Below are 17,169 nucleotides of genomic sequence, written 5' to 3'. Positions count from 1 at the left end.
TACCAAGCAAATACAGGTACTTCAAAGGAGGCTGTAGCGAGGTGGGTGTTGGTCTGTTCTCCCACGTGCCTGGTGACAGGACGAGGGGCTAAAGTTGCGCCACAGGAGTTTTAGGTTGGATGTTAGGAAGAACTTCTTTACTGAAAGGGTTGCTAGGCATTGGAACGGGCTGCCCAGGGAAGTGGTGGAGTCACCATCCCTGGAGGTCTTTAAAAGACGTTTAGATATAGAGCTTAGGGATATGGTTTAGTGGAGGACTTGTTAGTGTTAGGTCAGAGGTTGGACTCAATGATCATGAGGTCTCTTTCAACCTAGAAATTCTGTGGTTCTGTGATTCTGTGATTATTTCAGGGCAATAAAGCTCAAATACGTATGTTCCTACTGGGTTCTATCATCTGTGAAGGATGTCTGCAATTACCCCTTTTATTTGAAATAAAACTGAGCAAAGTTAAAGGAAGATCTGGTGAATTAACTTCAATTCTCAGTATCATCTTTCAAGATTTGTCAAACTCTATAGTAGCAGTCTTGAAAGGAAAATTATAAAAGACCTGTTACCTTGATTTTATTCAAATATAATGTAGAAAATACTACCACAAACAATCATATGAATCAAGATGCACTTAGGTTTAACCATCATCCCCCATTATACCCCAACTGGTTTAAAAGAAAAGAAATAGAAAAAGAAAGGGAGTGCTGAAGACCTGAATTGGGATAAAGTTAAAAAGGAGTGATGGAATGTCTCAAATAGTACTTAAACAATGATGGTAAATAATGTAGTTATTAAATCACTAGTAACACTTTTATATTTGCAATTATGAAGAATAAGACTAGTAGAATTCTTAATATTGGATTACTTATAAAGCTTGCAGAATGGTAAAGGAAAAGCTAACTCTTGTATACTATGCCAGTAACTTTGTGTCATCAGTCTTATGACATTTAATAACGTACTATTAATCTGCCTTAAAGACTCTACAGGTTGTGCCAGCCACCTACAGATGGGGATTTATAAAAGTAAGAGAGGCACCTGCGTTGTGGCATCATTCAAACATTCAACAACAAGCAGCCCTGTCTGAGGACCCACGCTAACTAACGCTGACGGCGCTGAAACGAGAGGAAGAGATGGTGCTCTGATGTAGTCAGAGGTGAACGTGCTGGATCCAGGCACCAAGAATCTGCCTTTGAACTCCTGCAGCACATACAGGGATTCTTGTATGGCTTTGACTTCTCAAAGAAATTCTTGAAACAAAGACCACACAACTAAAAGGGATGTTACTGCCATTTGCTAGATGCCTGGAAAAATGACAATTACGCATCAAGAAAGCACAGTTTTACTGATGACTTGTTTGTGCTGCCACCTAAAAGTTGTGGACTTAAAGGTATGGATTGGTTAAGAAAATCCAGAAAGACACCTCTCTCTCTCCCTGTACTGTGTCTGGCATCCATTTAATTGCCAGCCTCATTTTGGTCAGTGGCCTTGAGCAGTAGCTTCACAAACACCACTTTTTAATGTACTGACCTGCACTTTGGAACAACAAATAGCACAATCTATGGTTTATTGAGATACGAACAGAAAGAATTTCTTCTGGAGTCATTTTCCACTTCAGCCAAGTGAGAACCAATCTATGCTGCAGAGTATACATTCCATAATACTTCTCACCATTACTTCATGTTACTGTAGCTTTCAGGTTTTGGATTAACTCTTTTTACTAATGCCCTATTATGTGCTCTGGAAATACAGTGGTATATAAGGGGAGAGATGGGAGTGAAAGATTTTAAAGGAAACTTTACAAAGGAAAAATACAGTCTTATAATCTGATTATTTGAACAGATGTAGTTTTTAAAACCAGTCAGAAGAACTATACTTATTTATGTGGAGCGGAATATGTGTTTTGGATCATGTTATTATATATACAAGATTTAAATAAAAATTATATTGTTTAAAATGGGACCAATATGCTGGCAATTACACAGCTACTCCCAGTTTACTGAAAAGAAGTCTACATTATTTAAAATCTTTCAATATTTAAGTAGTCTTTAATACAGTTATTAAGATGTATTAGGGATGCTTTTAAGTTAAAAGAAAAAAAAGGAATCATGTATATAATGTACTTTATTTTTTCTTGTTTGAAAAATTGTTCTCCATTCTGTCAGTGTTATCCTAAGCACAGTATTTTTTTTCCAAATTACTGGCTGAAACTAATTGAAACATGTCAGCAGTCTCAGGACAGAAATAGTGTTCTTTTGGAGTGAGTGCCTTAATATGACCACCCATCCCTAACAAATTTCAATTGTAGCAGGTATCAGTGGGCAGGTGTATAACGTATTTACCATTCCTCTGTTTCTCCACAGTCTCATTTAAAACAGTTCATTGTTAGCAGATCCAGAAGCGCTTTGCAGTGATGTGTATTCTACAAGATTAAAGGTGTTTTTTTTTTTTTTTTAATTATTCTTATTATTTCTGAGGTTGTTTGTGTTTTAGCTGCATTACTTTTATTAACATCCCAACCAATTCAAATCTTAAATTAAAATCAGACCCTTTCAATTTGGATATGAAGGTCTTTTAATTTTTTAATTTACAAATCAGCACAAAACAGCTTATGACAAGTTTGGGGATGCAGCTTGTTCTGAACCTTGTTTCTGATTCTTTAAAGTATTTTCTTTGTGACTCACAGACTGAAATCATTTTGGGGAAGGAACATTTTTTGTTTAATCTCTTTTAATCATTTCCTCTGACTTACAGTAACCTGTTGCAGGGAACTAGGGCAACCCATCATTAGCCAGCTGTCAGATACAGGGGTTTGTTACTAGAGTAACCATTTTGTACTGCAGTAACATGAGCACAGCATTATTTCAATGCACTTTCTCATTTTTTGGTCAATTTTGCAAGAGTTATTCTCGGCCTTTGCTGTTTGAAGAAGAAATGGATGTTTCTCTACTGAATTCTCAACTTAAGATCTACCTAATATGATCAAAATAAGGACTGTAGGAACACCTAAAAGCAAAAAGAACACATATACCAAGATCCTTGCTTTGTCTACATCAGCTCTGTTCAGTGGAACTGCAGCAATCTGTACAGCCTGGTGAGGATCCTTGCCCACATTTATGTAGTCATTGTAGACATTAAAGATGCATAGAAGAGCATCTAAGGGCATTTACACTGTGTACTGTTTTACATTGAAATGTACATGTTATTCTTATTGAAAACATGATAGAAGTATTTTTATTATTAAAAGTTGATGTATATTATAAGGAAAGAAGATATGATCTTATTTTTCTGTTATACTCTTGATTTTCTTAGTGTTAAGTTCTATTTAACATTTTAAGTTCTATCCGATATTTCTATTGAGCAGTGAGAAGTTCAAACTGTAAGGGAAAAGTAGTTTTTGATACCAGCTGTGGTGGGTTAACATCCCAGCCAGACCCAGTACACCAGCTCAAGCTGGCAGCATGGTGCTAAACACTTCCTGTTTGTGCAGTGCAGCTACAGATGTGGTTTTACTGCAGACTTCATATTAAAGTAGAAAAGAAAAACTGTTTTGATGCTATAAAATTGCAATGTTGGAATCCAGGGCTGCAAAAAACAGATTGAAATAAGAAAAAGACAAAAAGCACAAATGAACCTGCAAGTTAAAAGAGTGGATTAGGTCTGCAGAATTTCCACGGCTAAAAGCAAAATAAGAATCAGGCCTACCACAACCTAGCAAGTGGGGATTTCATAGAGCTGACGCGTCTGATACATTGCCATGTGGAAAACTTAGTTGAGATGGAGAAAATGGAAACTAGCAGCATGAGTATGAGGTGTATGAGCAGCTGGCTAAAGGAGAGAAGGAAACACTGAAAAGAAAGTGGGAGTTGGATGGGGGTTGCAAGTGGAATTTCTTATGTGTCAGTTTTGTAACTGAATAGATTTAACATATTCATTAATCACTGAAGCAGATATGCTACCAGACTGGGTTTGATGTGGCACTAAGCTAGAGAAGATTCAGGACACACACAAAGATAGCCCTGAAAGACAAGCAATTGACTGGGATGAAATTACATAGTACAAATACTAGCACATGCAGATGAAGATTAAACAAAGTATTTTCCTGTATTTCTTGTTAACTGAAAATAAAAAGACCTTGGTTATAGAGATGGTCAGACGATGATGTAGATTCAATACAATTATCATAAAAGCTCAGCCTGCACCAGGAGACAGGTTTCCAGTTGAGAAGTATTCAAGATACTGTGTAAAGGCCTGCTGGGCTCCTAGCTGGACAGCCACGTACAGTTATAGTCACCAAATAATTGAGATGGTGACTACTGAATGGTGAATTGAATGGCTAGATGTTGAGAAAAGACACTAAAATGGTATCGGTAAAGTGGATACAATTCTGCAATTAAGAGTAGAAGAGCTTGATTTCTTTAGCCTGAGGTACTGTACATCGACTGTCTTTAGAAGAAGGCAATTGTAAGAAAAGTAAAGGCAGTTCAGTCTAAACCTAAACACTGCCAAACAGATAAAAAGGAATACAAGCAATTAGGGATAAATATTAGCTGAGAACTGTTTTGAACCTTAGAAATTAGAATTAGAACCTTTTCCAATCAGAATCTGAAAACAAACAAACAAACAAACAAAAGGCAAACACAAAGCTAACAATAAAACAAAACCCCAGCACTTTTACAAAGGTGCTCATAAAACTTAGAAAAACCTGTAAGCAGCAGTGTTTAGAGTAACAGGAGAGCCTCTCTGGGTGGATCAGGAAAGGCTGTGTGCTCTGTATGTGTCTGTGACAGGAGCCAGAAACAGGCCCTGCTCTGCCCTGTTTTGTCTATGGCATTTGCAAAGCAGAAAGTTCAAGTCTAGGCCTAGCAGTCTTTGAGCATTAGACATTTTCAAATGCCAGTACTTATTTGCAGACTGAACTAGAAGGATTTTTAGATGAGAAACCACAGATTCGGACAGATGTCACAAGTCCTTTCAGAATAGAAATATTGAAAAGAAAAATTCACCTGGGCTCTGGCAGATCCTTTTGCCTCCATCACATTTTCTTATCAGTAAGTGGTGCTAAAAGCTCACTGCTCTGCTATTTGGGAATATTTTCAGTGCTAATTATTTCATGGGTCTGAAGTGATTTAGGATATAAAACACTAAGTGAAAACAACAAGAATTTCAATGTAAAAATAATTTGAAACGCTTCTGGCTCTGTAACAGTGCACACAGTACAATCTGTCATACTGCTTGGCATCACGAGTGTCTGGCACAGCTGCTAAGCTGGTCATTGGTCAATGGCAAAAGGGGAAAAAAAAAAAAAAAAGAACAACAAAAACTTAACAAACAGCTTGTGAAGCTATCTTATTCACAAAAGCATAGTGCATAGGCTTACTGATAAGGTATCAGAGATTAATCAAATTATCCAGTACAATTTGTATATAAAACTACTAAGTATAGTGTAGACCTATAATGTTAGAATATGAGGTTCAAAGTAAGACAAACCTGCAGAAGTTAAACAGGGAAGAAACAGCACGCTTTTTCTGCTCTGTATGTAGCGCAGGAGCCCCAGCTTTGATTAGCACTGAGAAACCATTGTTGTGCCACTGGGCTCTGAGCTGTCTCTGTATGCAGAAATCATTTTTGTTTCCTATTAAATACCATACAATACAGCAGGTTTGATGGTACTGTCACAACATCACTCCACTTCATCACTAAAGGAGCGTTTCTATTTAATATAAACAGAAGACCTTCTCGTGCCCTTAAACCATGGCTTTCTGAGGTCTCTTTCTCACTGTTCCCAACTAACTTCCTTTGCTATGATAAGCAATTCACTTTTCCTTCCTGCTTCAGTTTGGGGAGGGAAATTTTCTTACCACTGTACTGTGAAGAGTCAAAGGAGAAAAACTGTAACCTGTTTTCAAAACTGGGAGTTGTAAGCTGTTTTGAAAACAGGGAGTGCTTTACATATATAATATAGTTCTAGTGACTTTAAAAACAGGAAGCTGGATAGAAAAATAGGATAAACATCACAAAGACACATAAAGAAACCTCTGCATTTAATTCCTGTAGGTATACTATTTGACAGCACTTGGTTAGAGGGAAAACAACTGAGCATATTTGTCATTCTGCTCCATTTCAGGAATCAGAAGTACCATATATTTATACACACCATCAGGGAACCTACTTTACCATACCTGTTTTCCTTTAGGACAAAAAAAACACGTTTATGTATGAAGTTTCTTCAGGCTCCTTATCAGTAGCTGTTACTATCTTTGATTTGATGAATATCAGAATTCAGAACATAAGTGAATGGTAAATCAATAATCTTTTTAAAATAGGTCTTGGCAATAGGCTATTTATTTTGGATTTCCAAATAGTCCCTGTTAAACCCATTTCTTCTATTGCACAGTTTGGCACGCATATAATACTGTTTATTCCAGGTTCTACTAATTGTCAATGTTTCTGTATACTGTGAGAATCAGGCTCTGATTCTCTGTTGCAATCAATCAAGTGTACCAGAAGAAAAATTTGTTAGTACCTGTACCACCATTGGTTACTCCTTTTTATTCTCAAGGCCACCCTTCAGTGCTGATTTAAAGACAAAAGACATCAATTATCTTAGAACAACAGGTTTGGTTTTCAGAGTTTTCACAGCCGTGTCTAGATAAGACCACAAGATGAAAATCACTGCACTAGTACAGCGAGTATAGAATACGTAACTCATTGCAGAGGACAGAGGACTTTTGAAAGGCTTTTATTTTTAGTCTTGTTACAAAGGGTAGCAATGGCCACACTACTCTGACCAAATTTAAAAGGCTTTTGAAAGATAACTGATGATCAGCTACAGGAACAAGACTGATAAAACATTACTGCATCTACAGCTCATTTTGCACCTAAGATCAATTACCTCATCTGGGCAGGGGGGAAATGCTGAAGTGACACAAGTTGTACAGTATGTTTTTGCATAAACCAGACCTTTACATGGCTTTAGGAAAAATGTTCTGAGATGATATTTTTATATCAGTTCATTGGACTGGCATTTTCAAATGTTTTGTAAAAAGAAAAAAATGTACAGAATATTTGAGAGTTTTTTTCCAGTTATGTTCAAGGGATTCTAGTATACTAATAGAGTGTTAATATTTTTCTTCATGTTCTGTATTTTTAACTAAGCATGTGTATCCTGCATTAAGAAAAAAGTCTTAATATAATTTGTTCAATTTTTTGTGTTGTATTGTCTAGTCCATGCTGTCATTTTGGTATTACTCCTGTGTGTGTGTTTGGTATACTGTATGCTCTGTGTCTGTCAGAGTTGAAATCAAGTCACTCAGAGAACACTGCCCAGATGGTCATAATGATGGGTCTTCTATCAGACAGGATTCAGAACACTCCTCTTGGGTTTGGATGGTTGAAAGATACCTGAATGAGGAACATTTCTGTTGGGTTTTTAAAATTACTCGGGCTATTGCTTGTTTAAGCAGAAACCATTGGACTTCATGAAGAGTGAGAAAGTAAATGGAAAACTGTATTTGAAGGTCAAGTCTATTTTGTTTTGTGGGATGTGGAACAATTAAAAGAGCTCTTTCCTACTGTCTGCAAACTGTATTCTGTCTTTATAGGTCACAGACTAAAGAACTAGATCTCTTTCCCTTCCTCTGCAAAAAGAAAGGCAAAAACTAGAGCCAGGACAATGCATTGCTGCCTTTTATTCCCACAATAGAGCATCTAAAACTTTCTTTGACCCTGAAACCAAGAAAGATCCTGAGTCTTCCCTCAGAGAACTGAACTCAGAATTATATGTTCTGATACTTACTCAGAATATCAAAATGGGGGACAACATTTACTATTTTCCATGGTGTATGTACTGCATCAAATGCCTGGCAATCCATCAGTTTGCACGAGGAAGTTCTGGACAGCCAGCCAGCCTCACCACATCACCTTATTCTACCCCTAAATGCCTCTGATACTCTTAGCTTGCCAGTGCTTTCAGCTATCCCTGGCATGGAAACTCTTGCCATTTTCCTATCTATCTAGGGGCTTGCATTTAGGCAGAGATCCTGTTTTCTGAAAGAACTTACTGCAGACACAAAATCTGCACACCTGAAAGCATTCAACAGGTTTTCCAAGAAAGAAGAGAGTAACATAAGAGTTAAATCCTTTCAGTGGTGCCTCTAATCAAGATACGGTGACTTGGGCTTCCTTTTGTTCCTAGTAATAAAGAGAAACATTGTCAGAGCCAGATTCAAGAAGAGTTTTGTTTGGGGCTTCCTTTTCCCTAAAAAAGAACATCTGTTTTGTCCCATTATTGCATGGTGAGCTAAGTTAGGTTTTGGTTCTTATACAAAATTACACTGGTGAATTCTCTACATCCTCCAAGTCTAGTATCCTGCACATTACAAAGCAAGAACAAGCTTCTAGTTTTTTCCATTGGTTTTAACGATGGTTTGACTTCCATTGCACTTGCAGGAAAATTAAAGGTGTGCTGCTGGTTCAGCAACTCCTGGCCTAGAGACACGTTTCAGCTTTACAACAGTTGAATATGACACTGGGACAGAAACCAAAGAAAAACAAACTAAGTCAATGTGCCATAGATAGAAGCAATATATAATGAGTTACTGTCCAAGCAGTATTTTATATTACAGAAAATGACAGCTGTCAAAGAATGAGGAAGTTGGTGCACATCTGTTCTCTGTCACTAACAAGTGTGGTCACTCCTCAAGTTTTGAGAGAGATTTTTTCTGCTTCAGAGGCTATTTTTATAGAAAGAGCCTACATAGTAAGAAAAGGAAAATTAAGGTAAGTGGGCACTAGGAATTCAAATTAAGGAACAGAGAACTAAACTAGTAAACTTTCTTTCTGAGGGTAATACAGATCACGAAAGGTGCAGATCTCACAGATCTGCATTAAGATTCTTAGTCCAACGTTCATCAGTCTAAGAGCCCTCTCCGTCTTCATCTACATTTTCTACTTAATCAGCATCATTTTTAAAAAAGCTCCTTTTCTCTTCCCCGGTGAATTTGACCAGCTTGCTTTCTCATTTGATCTCATTTGATCCCAGTCACCTGGGCAATCAGCTGGTCATTGGCAAAGGAATAAGCTGCTTGCTCACTGGAGATGAACTAAAATGTCTGAGTTTTTTTCATGTTGCAGTTCAGAAGTGAGGGACAAAGACTGTGACTGTGCCAGTTCTTTGCCTTGGAATCCTAATAGCATTTCGCTAGCCTGGGTTCATAAGTTGTCTTGAACAAAGAACAAATACCACCAGGGAAGCTTAAATATGAGAGCTTGTACTTGTAGTACCTTGTACTAGTAGTACCAGAACTAGCCACACCTGTGACTTGCACTGAAGTGATGTGAAGAAGTCTGCCTTCTTAGATCAACAGGACAAAAGAGTAAATAACCCCAGTTCAGAGCAATAGGAACAATTTCTAGAACGTCTTTGACAACCCTTTTTCCTTGTACAGCTACGTGTTACAGCAGTTCATCCAGGGGCATGCTGCTGCTGCTGAGCTTGCCAAAGAAACAGTGCTGAAGGCCTGCTGAGAAGCTGTGCTGTGCTTGCTGTCTGCCCCAGCTCTGCAGCTGCTGTGACAGCAGCAGGGAGGCAGCTGCAGCCCACCCAGGCCAGGAGCAGGGCACCCCTGAGACCATTTGCTTCCAAACTTCCACTGTAGGCAGAACCAGATTTTACATCTGCCAGGGACTGCCCACCTCCTGTGGGTACAAGTATACGGGAGGAAATTTTGGAAGGAAGACCCAATACTTGTCTGTGCCCAGTCTCCACCTGTGCACTGTATTATGCTAGGCAGTTTTTTTGCTACAGATGACATATGGCCTTAATATTCAGTGTTTTTCTTTCTGTTAAGTTGTTGTCCTGTGCTCATTAAAAGGCTGGGAGTTTTCTTCAGTGACTTAATTGTTTTCATCTTACAAGTAGCTTTCTATTAAAATAAATGCTGTCTGTCTTTGTATAGGTTACTCTGTTTTACACTGACAATTTAACTATTTCATCATGGTTTTCTTGTTTAAACTGCAGATGACAGTTACTCCAGGAACTTGGCTCATCCACCTACATCACTACATTCAATAAAATTGTTTTTTTCTATTTCAGGTCATTACACATATACAGAGAAAGGTGATGTGTGGACAATGGGTTTGCTGCATTGAGTATCTCAGGTTCTATTTGCAGTTACGTTCTCCTTATTCTGAGGTTTGGTGAATGGCTGACAGCACCTTAAGTCAGCACAAAATAATACCTTCTATATAGAACAAAAAGAGAAAAAAAGTTACCTTTTTGCTGGTTTTCATTCAGAGTTGAAATGATTACTTGTCAAAACTGTAGTCCTGTTGATTTTCAATAGCAGAAGCAGTGTCCAGTTCTTTGATTAAGATGAGTTCTCTGAGGAGAAAAAGCATGAGAAGGATGATACTGCTAAGTGTAAAAAATGTAAGCTGAACATCAGGAAACATTCTCAAAAGTAAGCTTGATGAAATGTTGGTCAAATCCCTTACGAGGAGTTGTTCTGATCATTTGGAACTTACAAAGCATATAATTTGAGTGAGCAAAAATGAGCTACTGAATTAGCTGTAGAAAAGAGCAGTGAAACCTATAGGTTGTACTGTTCAGTGCATTAGACAACAATTACACTAATCCCCATGGGGCTTAAAATCTACTGTAAGAAAAATTACTGCCATATTAATGTAATTTTTCTTAATTTATCATATAGGGCCACATAGATATTAGGCTAAACTCTTTACAGTTACATATCAAAAAGGTAATCCTTTCCCAAAGGAATGAATAATCCAAAAGCTTAACCAGCAATTCTTTTGGAGGGTGTTGTAGTCACTTCTTAACAGAGGAGGTTAGGTAGGCAAACAGAAAACCCAACCACCACTAACAAAAAAAAGCAGTCCTACAGAAACAAGGCTACACCTTCCAGGACGAACTCCTGAATGAACTACTTACATTATATATCCATTTCCAACTTGACTGGAAGTGAAGCTTTATCAAACACCTGATTTTTACATTTCTAAACTGACTTAAACTGTCTCCTACCTTGTACCAGTTGGTCTCGATAAAGCTATTTGCTTTAGGTCAGTTTATCTCCTGCTTGCTCCCATACTGCCAGTAATTAAAGGTAGTTAGCAGCTCCCTACCTAACATGACCAGCTGAGTTACAAATCCTTCTCCAGTCACAACCTGGAGGAAGAGCACTGCTGCTAAACAGGGCTGCTTTTTCTAAGAAGTTGAAGCTCTTTCACAATCCCTTCTGGTAGTCATGATTCACCATTTGAAAAATACTTCGCCATGCCAAAATAATGACTCATTTTGCAAAATGTCAATGCCCTGCAGAGTCTGCAAAAAATAGGTCTGTTTTTAATGAATTAGAATTAAAATTAGTAATTAATGCTCGAATCAAGTGATTATTTTCTTGATCCTGCTTAAAATTAAATTTGGTTATATGCACTTTGAAGGCAATGAGCAAGGAATCATTATTATTTAATCAGGTTTAAATTACTTACATAATTACTTACATGAGTGACGTATTTTTATCTCGAGATAATTAAAAATAATTAGTATGGCTTTATCACATTTTTAATGTGCAAAAATCTAATTCACATTATTAGCAGTGCTTGAATACTTGCTTCTTTTTTGGATGGAATTTATCTGCAAATTATTGCGCCAAAGTTAATGAAGCTATCATAAGAATACATTGCTTGGAAAGAGTGATTTGGAAAGGATGCATCATTTATCTGTGATCCCATATGAACTCAGCTCTACTTTCTTTTCTTTTTTTTTTTTTTTTTTTTTTTTAATAAAGTTGTGTGAAATAATAAGCAGTTTTATAGCCAGTACAACAGCTAAGGTGTCTTGCTGAAAGGAATAACAAACCTTGGGCCTTATTTCTATTGCCTATTTGGTGCAAATCAAGTGTAGTTTCCATAAATTCAGTAGAATCACAGTGCTAAACAGCACTTATAACCCAAGCACAGCAGCACAGATTTGCATTTACTAAAGTAATAGTTTTCAATTTTTTTAACAGTGTGGACCAAACGATCCCCAACAGATAGTCTACTTCTTGCCTATCTCTATGGAACAGAACCTCACAAATGATTACACACTAATAGCACAACATCAATTCAGCTATCTAAAAGACTTGTTTACATGGGAAGGAAAGATAGGAAAGTATTCGAAGTATTTTTTACCTTTTAAAGCATTCTAACTTCGAAGGACGATTTAATTGCCTTTTAAAGCAGTTTAACAGATGGAGATAAATAGGAGGAGCCAGGATAATGTAATTAGCCAGAAGTGCTTTATGGATCGCATTTATTAAAATTTCTCATTAGAGAATTACACTCAGATTCTGAGATGCAGCCTAGACCACGGCTGTGGTTAGCTTTCTTTTATAAAGCGGAGCTAATTACAAAGTTCAGAACAGAAGTTTCCCAACCGTTCATTCAGTAACTTTGGGGTTTTCACACTGGACTCTTGTACCAACCAATCCTTATTCACCAACAGATCTCTAGCTTTACCAGTCAGTGTGTGCCTTGGCTCAACCTTGCAGTGGTTGATAAACATTTTCCTTCCTTTCCCACTACGGCTGTACCTCTAGTCCCGGTCCCAGCGGGGTCCAGCTCCTCGTCTGAGGGGCTGTTGGCTCTGGGTTGCCAGCAAGCACTCATCACATCTGGCTCCCCTCTGACAGTAGTTTCTGAGTAGCTTGCAATAATTTTCAAATGTATTTATCTCCATAGCATCCCCATGAAGTGTTAGTACTATTTACCCACTGTACAGACAGAAAATGAGAACAAGATCTCTCAGATGTAATTCCAACCGCATGACAATCATTTAAAAGCCAAGAACCAAATGGCACTTTTCACACAGGATGAGGATTATCAGCAACACACTTGGACCTGTGTTGCTATCTGCCAGGATTTGTTCTCCAATGATTTTAAAAATTAAGGGGTAAATAGTCTTGTGACAAAAATGCAAATGACAAAAATGATATTTTTGGTAACAAAATCTGAAGGTAGTTGAAAAGAACTGCAGAAAATGTTTATAGGAATGAGTGGCTGAAGTGATTAAATGGGAACTAAAACTCAAGTAAGTGTCATGTATTGGGCACTGAAAAAAGAATTAGATATTGGATGTACAGTCAGGGTTTAAATTTGATACCCAAGCTCTGGAAAATCTCTGAGATTTTGTGGCCCACTCCCTGGAATCATTAGTTCTGTGCTCTGAGGCAATCATAAGGAAACCAGAACAATAGAATTGTTAGGAAAGGAAGAGAAAACATAGCAGAAAACCTTATTAATTCCATGGCATACCTGAGAACACTACAAGAATTCTTCTTCTGGTTTAGGCCTCCAAATGCTTCTGAAGAACCTTGAGGCTGCTCGCAAGTGACAGGACTGGTGCCATGTGCAAAGTTTCCATGCAGCACCACAGGAAATCCCTGTCACAGGAGCCAGCCTCCCCCGACCACCCAACCAGCCTCCCTTTCAAATCCTACTGACTGTTCCTCCTGCCCTTCCTCTCACTCTGTTCCACAGAAAGCTTCTTGTTAAGAAGCTCTGGGCATCTTCTCCTGTCAGGTGAGTTTCCTTTAATTATTTTTCCCCCACTAAAAAAAAAAAAAGTCAGACTCACTGTTCAGAAACTGCCTCAGCTATCAAAACCTGGTCTCAGAGTGATGAAGAAAAAGCCATAGGAGACTACTCATCTTTAGCTTCATTCCTCATTACTAGGTAGCTTTTATTCATAGCTACTCATAAAATTGTAAAATACATTAAATCTCATGGAAATATCAGTATTTAGCAGCAGTAAGTAAAAGCCCTGCTGGTTTCAAGTGAAATAATAGGCTTTTTCAGACATAAAAGTATGCAGGTGGAAAGAATTTATGACAAGTAGCCACAATACCACTTAGTATGTCTCTTTGACAAAGGTTCCAAGAAACCTCCCAAATTTCCAAGTAGTAGTGGAATTAAAGCTACAATTTCAGCATAGCTCTGTGTCAGCAACTACAGAGGCTGTGCATTTACTGCCTGGTAAATAGTTTTATGCGTGTGGAGAAATACACAGAGAAAGTAAATGACATGTCCATGTCAATATAGGGAAGGAGGGAGCAAGATTCATCTCCTCCCCAGACTGAAACCTTTCTGCTGGGCCAAGTCACCTTGCTCAAGGCACTCAGGAAGTCCCTGGTGGTCAGCACACAGGCCATGGAGGCTTTTTCTCCTCCCAGAACAGCCAAATACTAGCTGGCAGTTCACAGAATCACAGAATTTTCTAGGTTGGAAGAGACCTCAAGGTCATCGAGTCCAACCTCCAACCTAACGCTAACAGCCCTCCACTAAACCATATCCCTAAGCTCTACATCTAAGCGTCTTTTGAAGACTTCCAGGGATGGTGACTCCACCACTTCCCTGGGCAGCCTGTTCCAATGCCTCACAACCCTTTCTGTAAAGAAGTTCTTCCTAACATCTAACCTAAAACTCCCCTGGCTCAACTTAAGCCCATTCCCCCTCGTCCTGTCACCAGGCACGTGGGAGAACAGGCCAACCCCCACCTCTCTACAGCCTCCTTTAAGGTATCTGTAAAGAGCAATAAGGTCACCCCTGAGCCTCCTCTTCTCCAGGCTGAACAAGCCCAGCTCCCTCAGCCGCTCCTCGTAGGACTTGTTCTCCAGGCCCCTCACCAGCTTCGTCGCCCTTCTCTGCACCCGCTCAAGCACCTCGATGTCCTTCTTGTAGCGAGGGGCCCAAAACTGAACACAGTACTCGAGGTGCGGCCTCACCAGAGCTGAGTACAGGGGGACGATCACCTCCCTAGCCCTGCTGGTCACGCTGTTCCTAATACAAGCCAGGATGCCGTTGGCCTTCTTGGCCACCTGAGCACACTGCTGGCTCATATTCAGCCGACTGTCCACCATCACTCCCAGGTCCTTCTCTGCCTGGCAGCTTTCCAACCATTCCTCTCCCAGCCTGTAGCTCTGCTTGGGGTTATTGCGCCCCAGGTGCAGGACCCGGCACTTGGCCTTGTTAAACTTCATGCAGTTGACCTCAGCCCATCGGTGCAGCCTATCCAGATCCTCCTGCAGAGCTTTCCTACCCTCAAGCAGATCGACACACGCACCTAACTTGGTGTCATCTGCGAACTTACTGAGGGTGCACTCGATGCCCTCGTCCAGATCATCGATGAAGATATTAAAGAGGACCGGCCCCAGCACCGAGCCCTGGGGGACGCCACTAGTGACTGGCCTCCAACTGGACTTGGCTCCATTCACCACGACTCTTTGGGCCCGGCTATCCAGCCAGTTTCTAACCCAACGAAGCGTGCGCCAGTCCAAGCCAAGAGCAGCCAGTTTCTTGAGGAGAATGCTGTGGGAGACGGTGTCAAAAGCCTTGCTGAAGTCAAGGTAGACCACATCCACAGCCTTTCCCTCATCCACCCAGCGCGTCACTCTGTCATAGAAGGAGATCAGGTTCGTCAGGCATGACCTGCCTTTCATAAAGCCATGCTGACTGGGCCTGATCGCCTGCTTCCCCTTCAAGTGCTGCATGATGACTCTCAGGAGGATCTGCTCCATGAGCTTTCCTGGCACTGAGGTCAAACTGACAGGCCTGTAGTTTCCTGGGTCTGCCCTCCGGCCCTTCTTGTAGATGGGCGTCACGTTTGCTAGCCGCCAGTCGATTGGGACCTCCCCCGATAGCCAGGACTGTTGATAAATGATGGACAGCGGCTTGGCCAGCTCCTCTGCCAGTTCCCTCAGTACCCTTGGGTGGATCCCATCTGGCCCCATCGACTTGTGCACATCTAAGTGCCGTAGTAGGTCACCAACCAGTTCTTCATGGATAATGAGGGCCACATCTTGCTCCCCATCCCCTTCCACCAGCTCAGGGTACTGGGTATCCAGAGAACATCCGGTATTGCCGCTAAAGACTGAGGCAAAGAAGGCATTGAGCACCTCCGCCTTTTCCTCATCTCTTGTAACTAAGTTTCCCCCCGCATCCAGTAAAGGATGGAGATTCTCCTTAGTCCTCCTTTTTGTGTTGATGTATTTATAGAAACGTTTTTTGTTATCTTTAACGGCAGTAGCCAGATTGAGCTCCAGATGAGCTTTGGCCTTCCTAATTTTGTCCCTGCACAGCCTCGCTACTTCTTTAAAGTCCTCCTTAGTGGCCTGCCCACTTTTCCAAAGCTTATAAACCCTCTTTTTCCTCCTAAGATCAAGCCACAATTCTCTGTTGAGCCAGGCCGGTCTTCTTCCCCGCCAGCTCGTCTTTGGGCACGTGGGAACAGACCGTTCCTGCGCCATTACAGTTTTTTAGTTAAAACTGTACGTTTTTATTGCAGTTGAAAGTATACTTCTGGATTCATGTTCAAGGAAAGTCATAAAAGGGCACATGCATTCTTCCAAATTAATTCTGTATTAGATGTGAATCTGATATTTGCATCATCAGAGTTTGCAAGAAGGCAGGGGGTGAGGAATTAAAATTAAAAAAAAGCTGTTAAGCAAAGAAATATCAAATATCTCTTTACAATTATGCTGTCTATATATAAAGCTGAAAGGAACACACATGAAGAATTCTAGGCTGTGTTTTCAGAGCTGCCTGGGGTAGTTGGATCCCCTAAAGAGAGAAAAGAGTAAATATTCTGTTTCCTCCTCTGGGGAAAATTGGCTGATTTTGTCAGTAGGACACTGAATCTAGTCCATCGTATTCACAGGAATAATCCATATAGCCATTGACACAAACACGCAAAATAATGAACTTTCCAAAACAAATATAAAAAAGGAACATGGCTTTTCTGTGTAGCAAGGGTGGAAGGAAGTTCACCAGACCCTATAATGACAAAACGGGTAAGGTAGTTGTAACTGCCTTGAACTAGTCCTCCCAGCGACATTATTTACTGCACTTGAGTGACACTCAAAGAGATGTGAAATTGTTTCTTACCTCTGAAAGCCAAAGGAAATGGAGGGACTCTCTCCCAGTCTCCTCCTCCAAATGAATTTTCCCACTTATTAATATGAGTAAGAAGCAAACATGCCAGCAGTCACAGGAAATTGTTTTCAGAAAGCTATTTCTGATTGATACAACTGAACGATCACTATTAAGGGTGATTATTAAAAATGAATTTCAACGTTCATATCTTTTTGCGCATGATGCCATTCACATGATTTGTTGCATAATATCCC

The 17,169-nt window shown here is 39.8% G+C and overlaps 2 protein-coding genes across 9 annotated transcripts in view; one reads left to right on the top strand and one right to left on the bottom strand.

Annotated features, from left to right (window-relative positions):
* Positions 1-7,565, top strand: part of PREX1 (phosphatidylinositol-3,4,5-trisphosphate dependent Rac exchange factor 1) — a 183,338-nt gene extending 175,773 nt beyond the window's left edge. For both annotated transcript variants that reach the window (XM_084537672.1, XM_084537671.1), the window contains exon 40: positions 967-7,565. In XM_084537672.1, the coding sequence (XP_084393798.1) occupies positions 967-1,009 (43 nt within the window). In that variant the 3' untranslated portion in view covers positions 1,010-7,565. The remainder of the gene's footprint in view (positions 1-966) is intronic.
* The window catches only part of LOC311445490 (uncharacterized protein), a 217,933-nt gene that overhangs the window by 41,457 nt on the left and 159,307 nt on the right, over positions 1-17,169 (bottom strand). For 6 of the 7 annotated variants that reach the window (XR_014698437.1, XR_014698439.1, XR_014698440.1 and 3 more), the window contains one exon: positions 10,262-10,370. Coding sequence is in view for 2 of the 7 variants with exons in the window: in XM_084537698.1 (XP_084393824.1) it covers positions 10,295-10,370 (76 nt within the window). In the remaining 5 variants the exon portion in view is untranslated. Of the gene's footprint in view, positions 1-6,978; positions 8,741-10,261; positions 10,371-17,169 lie in introns of those variants that run through there. The other variant, XR_014698438.1, reaches the window with a different exon arrangement.

This window comes from Aythya ferina (assembly GCF_964211825.1).
Source record: "Aythya ferina genome assembly, chromosome: 16".
Classification (NCBI taxonomy): domain Eukaryota; kingdom Metazoa; phylum Chordata; class Aves; order Anseriformes; family Anatidae; genus Aythya; species Aythya ferina.
Note: the sequence above shows the minus strand (reverse complement) of the source record. Positions and strands in the feature narration are given on the sequence as shown.